Genomic DNA, 17,568 nt, shown 5'->3' with positions numbered 1-17,568 from the left:
ATTTTTTTTATTATTGATTTGAATGGTATAAGTCAATATGGAAAGAGAGAAACCCTGTGTATTCTGCACCAGGATCAGGGAACTCCTGCTGTGTACGGTACACCACACAGGAAGGTATGACCACTGACATGTTTGCCCCTTTACCACCAGATAACATGCCGATAGGCACAGTATCTGTATCGGCTGGGAATGACAATGAAAGGTGCACGTTGTTAAATTTACATTTACATTTACATTTAAGTCATTTAGCAGACGCTCTTATCCAGAGCGACTTACAAATTGGTGCATTCACCTATAATATCCAGTAGAACAACCACTTTACAATAGTGCATCTAAATCTTTTAAAGGGGGGGGGGTTAGAAGGATTACTTTATCCTATCCCAGGTATTCCTTAAAGAGGTGGGGTTTCAGGTGTCTCCGGAAGGTGGTGATTGACTCCGCTGCTTCCGTAGTATTCTGTAAAAGGGTTATTTATTGTAGATGTATCGGTTTCTACATCTTAAAAGTGATCAAAACCCTTAGTTTAGAACATCTGCGTAAATTCCGCAAATGCGTTCTTCTCATATTACTCTGTAGGCTACTGACCTATTCAAAGCTTCCACTGGCATCGTGTGGGTGAGCGATTTGCTGATGTCAACGTTGTGAACAGAGTGCCCCATGGTGGCGGTGGGTTTATGGTATGGGTAGGCCTATGCTTCGGACACTGCATTTTATCGATGGCAATTTCAATGCACAGAGATACCATGACAATATCCTGAGGCCCGTTGTCATGCCATTCATCTGCTGCCATCACCTCATGTTTCAGCATTATGCACAGCCCCATGTTGCAAGGATCTGTACACAATTCCTGGAAGCTGAAAATGTCCAGTTCTTCCGTGGCCTGCATACTCACCAGAAAGGTCACCCGTTGAGCATATTTGGGATGGTCTTTATCGATGTGTACGACAGCGTGTTCCAGTTTCCGCCAATATCCAAACTTCGCACAGCCGTTGAAGAGGAGTGGGACAACATTCCACAGGCCACAATCAACAGCCTGATCAACTCTATGTGAAGGAGTGTCACGCTGCATGAGGTAAATGGTGGTCACTCACACTAGATTCTGACTGGTTTTCTGATCCACGCCCCTACTTTTTTGTAAAGGTATCTTTGACCAACAGATGCATACTGGTCTTCCCAGTCATGTGAAATCCATAGATTAAGGCCTAATTTATTCATTTGAATTGGCTGATTTCCTTATATGAACTGTAACTCAGTAAAATTGTTGAAATTGTTGCATGTTGCATTTATATTGTTGTTCAGTGTAGATTAAAACACAAGTTACCTATGCTGGTCCCCAAATCTACATACCTTTCCAATAACTACTCAATACCCACTACATTTCAACAGTTCAAACAATGGATACCAAATGCGTCATGGGAACAGAGAGCAGGTTGCACCGTCATGGGAGAGAATCCACCATGTGATACCGTTGGCATGCCGATGAGTGTCGACACCTAGATTTGTGTAGGACTTTATTGTGAGCTCAGGATTGACCCCTGAAGTTGGACCCTGACTCCTCAGTTCAGTCATGCCGGAGGAGGAATGATCCTGCCTCCTCATTTAATGACTCTTCCTGTGTTGAGAGCGGAGAGAGGAGGTATGTGACAGACAATGTCTGCATCCCAAATGGATGTCTGCATGCCAAATGGGACCATGTGGGCCCTGTTCTAAAGTAGTGCACTATGTAGGGAACAGGGTGGCATTTGGGAGACACACCACATCTAGGTAGTTGTATGATAACCACTCTATCATGACAGTTGAAGAAGAGGCGCAAACAGCTATTCGATCCTCAGTCTAGAGCAGTGGTTCCCAAACTTTGTATAGTCCCGTAACCCTTCAAACATTCAACCTACAGCTGCGTACCCTCTCTAGCACCAGAGTCGGCGCACTCTCAAATTTAGTTTTTTTGCCATCATTGTAAGCCTGCCACACACACACTATACGATACATTTCTTAAACATAAGATTTAGTGTGAGTTTTTGTCACAACCCGGGTCGTGGGAAGTGACAAAGAGCTCTTATAGGACCAGGGCACAAATAATAATAATCAATAATTTAGCTCTTTATTTAGCCGTCTGACATAGAAAACCATATTTGTTCATCAAAAATGGTGAATAACTCACCAGAGGTTAATGAGAAGGGTGTGCTTGAAAGGATGAACATAACTCTGCCATGTTGGGTTGTATTGGCGAGAGTCTCAGTCCGAGAATCCACTCTCACATAGGTACGTGGTTGTAAAGGGCATCAGTGTCTAAACAGCGTGATTTGCCAAGGCAAGAAACTCTGAGCTCAACCCAATCCAGAGATCTGGCAGTGGATTCTGATTAAATGACATTTCCAGAGAACCGCTTGTTGCAATTTCGATGAGGCGCTCTTGTTCAGATATCGGTAAGTGGACTGGAGGCAGGGCATGAAAGAGATAACGAATCCAGTTGTTTGTGTCATCCGTTTCAGGAAAGTATCTGCGTAATTGCGCACCCAACTCACTCAGGTACTTCACTATATCACATTTGATCTTGTCCGTCATGCAATCATGCAATCATGCAATCAAATCATGCAATGATGGAAATACCTGTGTGTTGTCCTTGTTAATAATGCAGACAGAAAAGAGCTCCAACTTCTTAATCATAGCCTCAATTTTGTCCCGCACATTGAAATATAGTTGTGAAGAGTCCCTGTAATCCTAGATTCAGATCATTCAGGTGAGAAAAAACATCAACCAGATAGGCCAGTCATGTGAGAAACTCGTCATCATGCAAGTGGTCAGACAAGTGAAAATGATGGTCAGTAAAAAAACTTTGAGCTCGTCTCTCAATTACAAAAAAATGTGTCAATACTTTGCCCCTTGATAACCAGCACACTTCTGTATGTTGTAAAAGCGTTACATGGTCGCTGCCCATATCATTGCATAATGCAGAAAATACACAAGAGTTTAGGGGCCTTGCTTTAACAAAGTGAACCATTTTCACTGTAATGTCCAAAACATCTTTCAAGCGTTCCCTTGACATCAAGAGCCTCTCGTTGGATGCTACAGTGTACCCAAGTGGTGTTGGGAGCAACTGCTGGCACACACGTTACCACTCCACTATGTCTCCCTGTCATGGCAGTACTTTAAATATATCCTCTCATGTTGTCCTGGTTTCCAGTGTTTTCCTTAATTGACACTCATAAACGTAACGGACATATACCAGGAGCTGTGCCAGGCCCGCCACGTCTGTTGACTCATCCAGCTGTAACGCATATAATTCACTGGCTTGTATGCGAAGCAGTAATTGTTTCAAAAAATCTCCTGCCATGTCACGGATGCATCATGAAACAGTGTTGTTTGATGAAGGCATTGTCTGTATAGTTTTTTGGGCCTTTTCCCCCAGCATTGTCCCAGCCATATCCACAGCAGCAGGAAGAATGAAGTCCTCCACAATAGTATGGGGATTGCCTGTCCTAGCACCTCGGTAGCTCACCATATAAGACTCTTCTAGCCCCTTCTTATTAATGGTATCTGTTGCTTTTTATGTCTTACTCCTCGAAAGTCGTCTTAATTCTCACTCCAAAAACTTATTTTTCAAATTGTCATGTTTCGTTTCTAAATGTCTGCGCAAGAGTGAAGGTTTCCCGAGAGAGAGTAACGGTTAATGTGATTGGATGTTCATTATTTTACTAGGCTACCTGTATTTCACATTGTGTTGTTATTTCGCTGAACACTAGATGGTTTAATTTTATTTTTGGCAGTGAAACGAGGCTACTCAGGTGAGAAAAAAACCTCACCCAAATGTATAGCCTCGTTGGAAAATATAAATGTACTGTTTGAAAATGTGAAGTTTTTTTTTCTTTTTTATTATTATAATTTTAATTAAATAATAATAAAATGTAATCACATTTTTATTTGGCGTACCCTAGTTTGGGAATACCTGGTCTAGAGGTAATGAAAATGTCACATGAATTCGCACCAAATCCCATCGCATACTGTACCTTTTGTGATGATTGGCACTTTCTATAGTGAAGAGAGTGCGTGTGAACCAACAGCAGAGAGTGAGGGGAAAAACTCTTACTCTGTGAGAGTTCTATTTATCAGGTGACGTTTTTCTCCATCCCTCTTTGTATGGACTATGTGTTCCAGCCACCTGGAAACTGGTAAAATACTCGGCACTGCAGTGACAGACCATAATGAAATACGACCTCTAAGCTCCTTTCATTACATAAACCTGTCCATTGCTTTAAGAGTTAGGTGTCATTTATGTGGGTAATAAAAACAACCTCTACAGGAGACTGTGAATCAAACATGAGTTGAGTTAATGTTATTCCATTATGCAAATTGCTTAATTCCATGTGGTGTAGAACTAAGAAGCTGGCATCTTCAATATTATAATAGTGTTATTTTACAAAGACCTGAATCTATCTGACCAGAGTTGAGGGTGGGCTGAAACACAATGCAACAAAAGAGAAAAACAATACCACTTTAGTCTCGGTCAAACAGGACAACTGTCTGATTAAAAATTAATACGACGCATATTAAGTTACACCGAATCCAATGCTGAACACGACAGCTGAGTCACACAGCCATCTGTGAAACGGGACAGACATAGCATTAGATTTCAACAAATGTGATTGCATTGTGACTGTGTCCTTATTGACAGGTTGCTGAGCCTCCAAGAGCTCAATCATCACCAGAACTCAGTCGTCGATGCTTTTGTGTGTGCTGTCAATCAGCTGTCCATTATATTATGGATTGATTACATGGACCTTCTCCACCTTTTTAAAGAGTCTCTTTCTTTGTAACATGCCATGTGGCCAATACTGCAGTCATCATCACATGCATGTGACAAACTACAGATAATCCTCTATGATCATCTCTATTGAGATTCAGAAGCACTCTGCTATTTAGGTCCAATATAAAAAAATACAAGTTAAGGATCAAATTTTTTATTTAACCTTTATTTAACTAGGCAAGTCTGTTAAGAACAAATTCTGATTTTCAACGACAGCCTAGGAACAGTGGGTTAACTGCCTTGTTCAGGGGCAGAACAACAGATTTGTACCTTGTCAGCTAGGGGATTCAAACTTGCAACCTTTCGGTTACTAGTCCAACAGCTCTAACCACTAGGCTACGCTGCCGCAACACATTATGATTTTTTTCTAGTGTAAAAATTATTGTGCAAATTCTTCTTGTGCAAATTCAGAAAATTCTCATGCATTTTCATCTTTTATGGTCTCCCATCACCTCCAACACCGTATCATGAGAAACAGGGTGAATCCATGTGAAATAATTCATGGCTAAGGGAAAAGGGTGTTACGAAGAGTAATTCATGTAAAAACATACATACTGTATGAGTCAAAAAATAGCTCACACCTAAAGCAAGATTCCAACAGCATGCCGCTTTAATACTGAAAAATACATTTTGTATGGACATTATTAGATTTCTAGAAAATTGAGAAAACAAGAAATATTACAACAGTTTCATGCTCTATCAGTGTATTATATCAGTGTGTAAGCTTGTTTTAACCAGTCTGTAAATTGCTAATCAGTTTCCTGTAGTGCTGTAGTTACAGCCCCAAGCAAGCGAGCGGTCCCTCTCTCTGCAGTATGATGTGCAGTTCCAAGCCTGACCTTGCATCGTAATGTCACACTGCATTTGAGTAACATCAATTTGGCAGTGATTTGGGATGGGTTTCTGCCTGGCAGCACATATGGAACATTAATCCTCGACAACTCACCTCTACACTACACTCATAGAGAAAAAGGTGCTGTCTAGAACCTAAAGGGGTTCTTTGGTTGTCCCCATAGGAGAACACTTTGAAGAACCCTTTTTGGTTCCAGGTCGAACTCTTTTTGGTTCCAGGTCGAACTCTTTTTGGTTCCAGGTCGAACCCTTTTGGTTCCAGGTAGAACCCTTTTGGTTTCCATGTAGAACCAAAAAAGGTTATACCTGGAATTGAAAAAGGTTGACCTATGGGGACAGCCATATAACAATTTTTTATGATAGTGTAAGGGCCTACAGTACTTCACTTAGCAGACACTTATTCAGAGTGACAGCATACATTTTTGTGCTGGTTCCCCATGGGAATCAAACCCTCAACCTTAGAGTTGCAAGCACCATGATCTACCAACTGAGCCACACGGGACATGCCGTGATAGCGCCCCAGGTGTTAGAAATAAACCTTGGTATGTATATACATATCTACTTAGCCTTATTTGTATATTTATGGTTGCCGTTTACATTTCAAAATCAGCACAGTAAGTCAGCCTTGTACTTAAATGGTCCCAGCAAGGTAATCAGAGCAGTGTATAATGAATAAGACTGTAAGCCCTCGCCTGAAGGATCATCTCATCTCATTTTGCAACTCATTGGTGATTCATTATTCATTCATTTGCTCTTTTCAAAAAAGCAACATTTTATTCATGTTTGATAAACAATCCCAGTCGTTCTCTGATGTCTGCTGGGCTGGCGCCTCCTTCAAATTGTTCACTCTTGTTGCTATTCTGCCACCTACTGGTCAAAACAATGCTCTGTCTCCGTACATCTTCCTGAGTGTTGAGCAGTGTGCTTCATTAGCAGTGTGGCTGTGCCCGTGGCACAATGTAAGATGTCACCCGTCCATAAGGTAGATGACACATCGTATTATGTGGTGTATTTGTGGGCGTGTTAGCATAAGTGGCCAATTACACGGTCCCTCTACGTCCCATGCTGTCTTTCACACCTCCCTCTCCATCCACCAACAATGTCTCAAAGGACCAGTACCGTCTCATATTGAGTGCTTGGAAACATCATCTCTGTGCATTAGTCAGGTTGTGTCTCTGTTGACAATTCAAGGAAGTATTTTTTGAATTGACAATGTCCTAGAAATAAATCAACTCATGTCAAACCAATTTCTGCTAAACTCTTTTAAAAAAAATGTTTTTTAATGAATGGCCTAATTGAATGTCGTGCCATCAAATGAAACAGGATTGACATTAAAATGTAAGGAAATGCTATGCAAATGCATTATACCAATAGCTACTCCGTGGCTTCATTCTTTCACAATGGATATGTAGGACTATTTAACATTTGGGCTGGTGTTATATTAACGTAGTTCCATTGCTTTATGTCTCTGTGCGATGACATTGTATAATCCTATGCTTCTGTTTAATGGAGCACTGAGGGGGTTTGTGTGGTTAGTGTGTGTTGATAGGAAGTGTCCAAACGACGACTGAGTCATTGATGTCTGCATAGAAAGACAGTCATTTTCAGTCAGAGTTTGGCCAAGTCTTGCAGATAAACTGTATCCATTCTTAAAAGAGCCTTCCCATTCCTGCTGAAATGGATCAACGTAATGGACTACTGTACAAACTATATCAGATAACCAGTACTTCATGAAATAACAGGGCTTAACCGACAGTTCTACCTTATCCTCTGTGCAGCGATGTCTCCATGTGCTGACATTTGTTACACAGGCCAATTAAGTGCAGGGCTTGGCCTTACATAAAATCAAAACCCCATGGGAATGTCCATGTACATCACAAAAGAGCACAGCACATTGATATGACATAAGAGGAGTCCTGTTGGGTTTAGAGTGGTGTCTGTTCTCAAAATGTGTGTTCAGTTTGAACAAGTCTGTTTACTCAGAGCATGAGGCCAACTGGCCTGGTTTTCTCCACCCCTCCTGGGCTGACTGGGCTGGCACTGATGGACTGTCTGTCGCCACTCCACACTGGTTCTTGGTTGTGTGTTACACAAGCTGACTGACTGTGTCTGTGTTTTTTGAGTGCCCAGGAGAGCCAGACAATCTCAGTGACAGATGCATTGATTTAAAGAGCCTGGGGCTGGGTGGATGAGTGGAAGAGCCAAATGTTCAAAAGCTGCTAACATTGACAGTACATCCCTTTAAGCCACTACAAACCCACATCTTGGTGAATTTGTGTTTTCCGCAAATGATGTCATACTTTACTATCCTTAAGAGTCTATTGACGAACCCGTGTGTCAATCCAATTACCATAATAAAACAATCCCCATCAAAATTAGATATTTTTTTGGGGAGCATGGGCTGTGTCTCAATTCACCACATCCACCTATGTCGGCCTACTAACTAATATAATCCCACTAACCCCACTACACGATGGTGTTCTCTGTTTTGCTCTACGACCCCCACGAGTGTCACGGGACTCGTCTGAAAGTAACCCGGTACTGGTTAAAAATAATTATGGAATTATGAAGGTAGTTTCGTCCCAACAACAAAAAGGGGTTAAATATGTGCAAAAACATATATATATATTTCCTGAGCTTTTTTATCTCTCAAATTCTATATTTGATCAAATAGTACTTTAATATTTTCCTAAAATTCCAAATCAAATATCTAAATGATCCATCATCTTAAAACAAATCCATATGTCAGCTTAGTAGAACCCCCCCACAAAGGCTTAGGCTTTTAGTACAGTACATGCTTTTAGTATAGTACACGCTTTTAGTATAGTACATGTTTTTATTATAGTACATGCTTTTAGTAGAGTACATGCTTTTAGTACAGTACATGCTTTTAGTACAGTACATGCTTTTAGTACAGTACATGCATTTAGTACAATACATGCTTTTAGTACAGTACAGGCTTTTAGTACAGTACATGCTTTTAGTACAGTACATGCTTTTAGTACAGTACATGCATTTAGTACAATACATGCTTTTAGTACAGTACATGCATTTAGTACAATACATGCTTTTAGTACAGTACAGGCATTTAGTACAATACATGCTTTTAGTACAATACATGCTTTTAGTACAGTACATGCTTTTGGTACAGTACATGCTTTTGGTATAGTACATGCTTTTAGTACAGTACATGCTTTTAGTACAGTACATGCTTTTAGTACAGTACATGCTTTTAGTATAGTACATGCTTTTAGTACAGTACATGCTTTTAGTACAGTACATGCTTTTAGTACAGTACATGCTTTTAGTACAGTACATGCTTTTAGTATAGTACATGCTTTTAGTACAGTACATGCTTTTAGTACAGTACATGCTTTTCTTTGTACTCTTCTTCTCTTATTAAGTTCAGTTAGATTTATTGTCACATGCACAAGTACAGTGAAATGCTTAACTTGTAAGCTCTACCCAACAGCGCAGTATTCAATATCAAAATAGTATAACTAATAAAAATATATTTATATTAAATAAAACAACACAAAAAAAATAAGAAATAAGAGAGGAAGCTATATACTGTACAAGGTCAGTGCCAAATTTACTGGGCAGGGATACTGGAGTAGTTTGAAGTAGATACTGTACTGTATCTACATGTAGGCAGGGATTAGGAGAAAGTGACTGGTAGCAGTATACTATAAACAATACTACTACTACTACTAATAATAATAATAATAAACAGTATGGTGGCAGCATAAGTGGTGGTGTGTGTGTGTGAATTACATCTCTCCAGCATGATATAAAGATGATTTATCACATTTGATTGATCAGTTTCCACAAGAACAAGGAACATGCTACTAATCAATGGTGGGTGCATGGCGGTGAAGTCTTGTTCCTTGCCTAGAAAATGTAATGACTGAATATACGCGTTTATATGATATACTACATAATGTATGTAACATACTCTCAGGAGCCAACACAATCCCTTGGTGGAAAATCAATGTAGCCCCTCGTTTGCTAAACAGACTGCCTCTCTTTCTCCAGTGTTGGAACCAATTTAAACCTGTAACAGAAAGACAACAATCAATGGACATGGCAACACAAGGGATTGATCCATTATATTTTCCATGTTCCCAGGCCTCATCGTTTGGTCATCAGAATGTGATGTTCAAACAAATACGAGCTCTGTTCCTCTCTTTTCCTCTCTGCTCCTCTCTGTTCCTCTCTTTTCCTCTCTGCTACTCTCTATTCCTCTCTGCTACTCTCTGTTTCTCTCTGTTCCTCTCTTTTCCTCTCTGCTCCTCTCTATTCCTCTCTGTTCCTCTCTTTTCCTCTCTGCTCCTCTCTATTCCTCTCTGTTCCTCTCTTTTCCTCTCTGCTCCTCTCTATTCCTCTCTGCTACTCTCTATTCCCCTCTGCTCCTCTCTGCTCCTCTCTATTCCCCTCTGCTCCTCTCTATTCCTCTCTGCTACTCTCTATTCCCCTCTGATCCTCTCTGTTCCTCTCTGCTCCTCTCTATTCCTCTCTGCTACTCTCTATTCCCCTCTGCTCCTCTCTATTCCTCTCTGCTACTCTCTATTCCCCTCTGATCCTCTCTGCTCCTCTCTGTTCCTCTCTTTTCCACTCTGCTCCTCTCTATTCCACTCTGCTCCTCTCTATTCCTCTCTGCTACTCTCTGCTCCCCTCTGATCCTCTCTGCTCCTCTCTTTTCCTCTCTGCTCCTCTCTATTCCTCTCTGCTACTCTCTGCTCCCCTCTGATCCTCTCTGCTCCTCTCTGCTCCTCTCTATTCCTCTCTGCTACTCTCTATTCCCCTCTGATCCTCTCTGCTCCTCTGTTTCTCTCTGCTCCTCTCTGCTACTCTCTGCTCCTCTCTGTTTTTCTCTGCTTCCTCTCTGTACCTCTCTGCTCCTTTCTGTTCCTCTCTGCTCCTCTCTCCAGCTCCCCTCTTCAATGGTGCGAAGAGATGGAGAGATTACATTAAAAATACATTGGAACAATGTGCGCTCTGTTGTGTGGAAGACTGCATCTGACTCATTACACAATATCAATTAATAAACAGATTACACCCCTGTGTCCCCATTGCTGGGCTTGCAGCTTCCTGAGGTCCTTGGCCAAGAGGAAGAAATGGGCTCATCATGTCCTTATGAAAACAAACAGAAGGCAATGGCCAATATACACTTCAAAATGTTATTTTACAATACACATTTCTGACTAAACATGATCTTATAAATTAAACATTTGATCAGAATAATCTAGAATGCAACTGGTGGTCCACAATTTGTACACCCATGTATGCAACCCATTACATTACATTAAAATACATAACATTACGTTAAAATACAATACATTACAATACATTACATTAAAATACACACATTACAATACATTACATTAAAATACATTACAATAAAATACATTACAATTCATTACATTCAAATGCAAAGTATGTGAGCGTAAATGTGTTATTGTTGGTGTATTTCTTGCCATTCTTAATTGACAGTTTTAGATTGTAATCATAGCACCACCTACCGAGAACCTTGGTCCGAACTCCTCCTCAGTAGTTTGTTCCCAAGGTGCTATATCCAACAGTACCACTAGAGGAGGTATCTGACACGGATCTTCTCCGTGGTTGAATGACATATTCCCAAACACTCAAAGGTCATATCCTCCAGTGGTGGAAAAAGTATCCAATTGTCATACTTTAATAAAAGTAAAGATACCCTTAATAGAAAATGAGTAAAAGTGAAAGTCTACTTGAGTAAAAGTCTAAAAGTATTTGGTTTAAAATATACTTATAAGTATCAAAAGTAAATGTAATTGCAAAAATTTACTTAAGTATTAAAATCTAAAAGTAAAAGTATAAATCATTTAAATGACTAGACTACACCATTTTTTTATTTTATTTTATTTACGAATAGCCAGCGGCACACTCCCAACACTCAGACATAATTTACAAACGAAGCCCGTCTTTAGTGAGTCCGCCAGATCAGAGGCAGTAGACATAACCAGGAATGTTATCTTGATAAGTGTGTGAATTTGACAATGTTTCTGTTCTGCTAAGCGTTCAAAACATAACAAGTACTTTTGGGTGTCAGGGAAAATGTATGGAGTAAAAAGTATATTATTATCTTGAGGAATGTAAAAGGTGTCAAAAATATAAATAGTAAAGTACAGATACCCCAAAAACTACTTAAGTAGTACTTTAAAGTATTTTTACTTAAGTACTTTACACCACTGATATCCTCTGGCTCTAGAGTAGTGTAACAACACATTGACATAATGCTTTCTCAGTATTTTGATTCTTGTTATAAATATGTTTGTTTATTTAAAATCAGAATCAATCTAATGAAATATTTGGCCTCTTTAATGAATGCCTTGAAGGTCAAAAGAGCATGCCATCACAATAATGGTGAAACCATTTATTTAGCACAAATATAGAACATTGTTTCAATAGATAAAGAACTTCTCCCTCAAGTAATATAGCCTCAACCTGACATTTCCAAACAGATCCTCACACATCTCTGCCAATCTGCTGTTCATTAAGCTGATTGCTTGACTGCGCCAAGGGCTTGCCTGGCTGCCTTGTTTTGATTAAAGGGAAGCTCATAAATAGAGTGCTGCCTATAAATGATTTCCTCATTACATCAAAGTCACACGGAAGTTGTAAGCAGCTCCTACAATTGCCACAAATGCAGCTAACTTTATGGGGTTAGGGCCCTGATGAATGATATAACAAGGAAGGAAGGAGGACCGTAAAACATGACCAATCTGGCTTTCCAAACCAATGGTGTATCACACAAGCAAAAGTGTTGTAGAAGCCGGACACAGTTGACAAAAAAAAACAACAACAATAGAATTAAGGTCAATTAGTCCCAAGAATGCTGCTCGGGAAATAATACTACTGCCGTCTTAAAACCTGGCATGTTTAAATCTTAGTAGCTTAACAACTTTTGTCATTGAAATAACCCAAAGGTATGATGCACGACAGTGTTTCAGACACAGGTACAGCTCTACTTATCGATCCACAGATTCTTGCTGAAGTTACTGCTTTCAGAATGTGAAGGTCTGAGAAGAGGGAAGGTGGTATAGTTTAGATGCTATGGTTTGGGGCTCTGCATTTCTCCATTTCAATTGACATTAACACAATTTCACATGAAATTAAATAATTATATTACTTACTGGAAGCCTAACACTGCAAATTCCATGACAACAATGAAACATTGTTTTAAAATCACATTCACTGATATGGTTTACAACAGTTTTACAATAGCTGGAAATCTGACTTTTATGTGCTTACACTTAAGGGTTGTCAAATATTGACATAAACATTAGCAACCATGTAACCACACCACACATCAGCTGTGTCTGTGGAAAATGTAGGGCATGTTCAATTTCAAAGGCTTAGATAGCACAGCCGTAGATACGTAACAACATATTCTCACTTACATAATATCTCAAGAAGAAAACATATGTTTTAAACGTTTTTAATTTGATCATTGTGAATGTCATACATAACCAAATTAAAAAGTATTTATAAAACTGCATAGTATAGCTCCTTCCAAAGGAACATTTAGATGAAAGATTAAAAAGTATAAACTTTTGCCACATTTGAGCTACATGTTATAAATACGAAACATGAATCACTCAATCAATTCATTTCCAGCATTAAAAGTTTAGAGTGAAAGCAAAATAAATAAGTATACACAAATTAATCGAAGACTACAAATGCCTGATAAAACAGAAGTGCTGAATAGAATTTGTTGCTACAGTCAAATCTAACGTAAAAATAGCAACACATTTGAATTAGTTGAGTTTATGAAAAAAAAGACAACAGTTCCCACAACTAATTTATTAGACTTCGGTATGGGATGAAAGCAGTCGGAAATCAAACTTGTCTGTCATCAAGTAGAGGTAAAACGAGACAGTCCTGAAGTTTTGATTCACCCCGGGCCAAAAACAGAATTATGGGCCTTAGTTGAATATTCTATGCTAGCTAGATGACAAGTGGAATGGCAGTAATTGAACTACATGTTGTCAATATCAGAGGCAACTGGATAAACATTTGCATTGGAATATATTACATCAAGTAAAACAGAACCGCTAGTTAATTTGGCCTTGATATCCAAATCAGCAGAAGAAAAACAAGACACCAGAAAACAATTCATCTAAGTCTTTAAGGCTCTTTCGTGAGTGAGGTGCTGTATCTTCAGGTGTAAAAAAAAAACTCAATTTCAGTGTTGTTTCATAGCAAGGAGAAAAAGATAGTATTTCAAAAAAGAGTTATGTCCACGTGTCAAAGGCTAATATGAACAGAATAGTCCAGTGAGCAGAAGCGTATATTCCTATCCATCATCCTGATAGATGATACATGCTGTATCCCAGAGGTGTAGCGTACAACCCCATAGGTGAGAGGGGCAGCATGGGACGGTGGTAGGGGTAGGACTGTCCGTAGAGGGAGACGGCTGTGTGGAGCTGTGCTCCCAGGGGCATGGGTAACGTAAAGCCCGGGTGCAGCGTGGGTTTGGCAGCCATTTTGAGCTTCTCCAGCTCGGCCTCCTGTAGTCTCTTGGCCTTAGCCCGGCGGTTCTGGAACCAAATCTTGACCTGGGTCTCAGTCAGGGTCAGAAAGCTGGAGAACTCGGCCCGCTCAGCGATGGACAGGTACTGCTTCTGACGGAACTTCCGCTCCAGAGACAGCAGCTGGGAGGTGGTGAAGGGAGTACGAGGCTTTCTGTTGGTCTTGTGCTTCCGCAGCGGACAGGTAGGACTTACCTGCCCTGGAGAGACAGAGAGCGAGACAGAGACAGGGAGAGAGAGGTTCAGAGCCAATACTGATTTACTTTAACACATGAATAAGCTACTTGAGTGAGAAAGTAAATATACTTTGTCCTGATCCTGATAGAAAACCTATACCTAATGTAGTATTATCACATCATCCTGATAGATAAATGAACAATGTTAGAGATACAGTATGAACTGATTGTGTGTGTACACAAAGGTATTGGTTGGGCCGATAGCAATTTTAAACTGAAATTGAAACGTAGGCATACTAATTTCCCCTAAGTGCTATACAAGTAAATTGACTATATAACATTTTCTTTGCATAAAATAGAGTGATTTTGAGGAGTGATGTAATATGTGATCCAATCAACTGTTTCTTACTAAGCTTGTTGTGGTTCATTGTTAAATGGAAACGTCAAACATTGTAATGGATACACATACTCCTGTCAAGGGAGGAGAGGACTACTATTTGTTGATTCATTTAAAGCAATGCTGACTATTACACACAAACCACATGAACAAACTCAATTCAAGGGTTTGAAGACCTGCCTGATATTCCAAAAAGATAGATAGAAATACATCTTAATATCCCAAATAAATAATAGAAATTGTTGAATATTGTTTTCCAATGAAAGATGAAGTTGAGTCTAAGTTGTAGCAATATAACTTACAAGACCTGCAGTAAGCCATTTAATTAACTCACATAACTTCGTAAAGACCCAGGCCTAACCAAATTATTTCCCTAATACTTATTTTTCACATATTGGTCTAATAGATTGAATATCAAGACTCTTACTTTATGGTAAGGATTTTCTACACAAACATTCAGATATATTCAAAGTAAATAAGACAAAGTTAATACTTGCAAAAAGCCATACAATAGGATTTTGCGAGACAGGCAGCACACATAGAAATTATATGTTCATTTGATTTGTATTTTACAATATTTTTATTTAACCTTTATTTAACTAGGCAAGTCAGTTAAGAACAAATTCTTATTTACAATGACGGATAAAAAAAGAATCATTCAAATATAGGACAAAACACACATCACGACAAGAGAGACAACACAACTCTACATAAAGAGAGACCTAAAGACAACAACATAGCAAGACAGCAACAGATGACAACACAGCATGGTAGCAACACAACATGACAATAACATGGTAGCAGCACAAAACATGGTACAAACATTACTGGGCACAGACAACAGCACAAAGGGCAAGAAGGTAGATTCAACAATACTTCAGGCAAATGACAACATCCAGTAAGAGTGTCCATGGTTGAGTCCGTGAATGAAGAGATTGAGATAAAACTGTCTGATAATGTACTGTACCTTTTATCCCTAAATATAAAAATAATAGGTTATGGGAAATAGTGAGGTAAGAAGTACACCTTCCAAATGTGTTCCGATTAGTCTACTTAAAAACCACAGATTCTCTCCAAAAAATGACTTACGAGTTTGTGCAGAGAATCTTGGGCTCATAACCCAGGGAGCACAATCCTCCGGCTCGGAGGACTCTGACTTTACCGGCGACGGTGGGATAAAGCGATTTCGGATTCCCGCGGGAGGGCTGTAGCTCTCTCTGCACAGGTACGGAGAGTTCTGCGTCTTTGAAAATGGAACCACAGAGACATTGTCGGGTTTGCTTGTAAACTCACTGTGAATCTTTCTACCCGACATTATAGCCTCCACACTGAAGGGATGATGGTGTCTTGTCACTTGAGTTTTGCGGCCATCCATCGTCCTCTCTAGCTCGGGTCGGCTGTCCTCCTCGGATGAACTGCTATCCCTCAAACTCACATGGGCAGACATTCCCCCGAAATATGTACCAATGGCACACGACAAGACTATCAGTCTCAGCTACAGGTGGCCTTCAAAGTATGGGGACACGACCTGTCAAGTGTGGGGTAAGTTAAATAATCACGTGGCGCCAGTGGAACTTTCGGCCAATCGCAGCGCTGCCAAAATGTAAGAGCGGACCTTGTTACCAGTGATTGGTCTCTCACACAAGGGTTCAAAAATATATCCAGTAGAGTAAACCACATGGTGTACTGTGACGGATTACTTCGAACCTAACCTCAAGAGATTGTGTAAACACAGGCCCCTTGTGGGTAATTTACGCCCAATTATAAAAGAGATGAACAATCTCTCTCAGGATGTGACTTTTCCTGATTGTAAAACGTTGTTGGTGCCTCAAACCAGGATACACAAATGTGGTGGGAAAGTACTTCCTCTGCAGCCCAATTCTTTATCATGCGCTCTTAATTCAAGTGTGCCCATAGCCGCTGGAAATAGGGGTGCTGAAGGTGCTGCAGCAAAAGTAGTACACTGGGCCTTTACTAGTCCTGTTGTACTGGACTTGTATTTATTCTGATTCTAAATGTGATTCAAAATTTCCATGACCTTTAAAAAAAGTGTGAATAGCCTACTACCACATCTCATTTGTTTTTGGGAAAAGTTGTTGTAGCAGTCTCGATTCTACCTGTAAACATTTCGTTTTGACTTTACCACCTGTTTTGTTATTTCAGCACATTATTGAGACTGACAAAATACTTTTTTTATAGCATATTCTGATTTTGTGTCTTTATTAAACACAGACCACATCCATCAAATCCAGGTTGATAAACGTGGTAGTCTACTTAAACAAATGATGCAACATATTCTACCCATATCTGTTTATCCCGAGTGTTAATACATAAGTGTTAATCAAACATCCATTTACTGTTATTCATCTGATTGATTTCTACAACATTATTCTGTCAGTAGGCTGTGTTGAAATGAAGAGGACTTACATACCTACAGTTCAACAGTTGCACTTACGGTATGAGAATACTGTAGGCCTATACATAGTTTTCTCTTTGCTAAAATATTTTTTTCAGTCACGTTGGTTATGTTTTCAAGATTCAAAGCCCAGATTCCAAAAGCCAAGTAAGTTACTGTGCTGCTCAAAACATTTGTTTCATGAAATACACGACTAGAAGTAACTTTTAGTTCTATCATGTAGTAATATTACATTTCCTCAATAAAGACCTTTAAAAATGGTACTACTGGCATAAGAAATAAACAGCCACTATTTGATAATCACAAGGACTAACTCAGCTGCCCAGTTTGACTGGTAAGAGCTGTGTGTATGT

General features: G+C 39.6%; 1 protein-coding gene across 1 annotated transcript; it reads right to left on the bottom strand.

Moving 5' to 3' along the window:
• Window positions 1-12,053: 12,053 nt before the first annotated feature.
• Window positions 12,054-16,661, bottom strand: LOC115153970 (homeobox protein MSX-2). Its single transcript, XM_029699702.1, has 2 exons — window positions 15,889-16,661; window positions 12,054-14,426 (listed from the first exon to the last, which is right to left on the bottom strand). Exons 1-2 carry the CDS (start codon window positions 16,244-16,246, stop codon window positions 13,999-14,001), a joined length of 786 nt encoding a protein of 261 aa, XP_029555562.1. The 5' UTR covers window positions 16,247-16,661; the 3' UTR covers window positions 12,054-13,998.
• Between the last annotated feature and the right edge of the window lie 907 nt (window positions 16,662-17,568).

The sequence above is a fragment of the Salmo trutta genome, chromosome 19 (assembly GCF_901001165.1).
Source record: "Salmo trutta chromosome 19, fSalTru1.1, whole genome shotgun sequence".
Classification (NCBI taxonomy): Eukaryota; Metazoa; Chordata; class Actinopteri; order Salmoniformes; family Salmonidae; genus Salmo; species Salmo trutta.
This window is presented reverse-complemented; position numbering and strand designations above follow the sequence as displayed.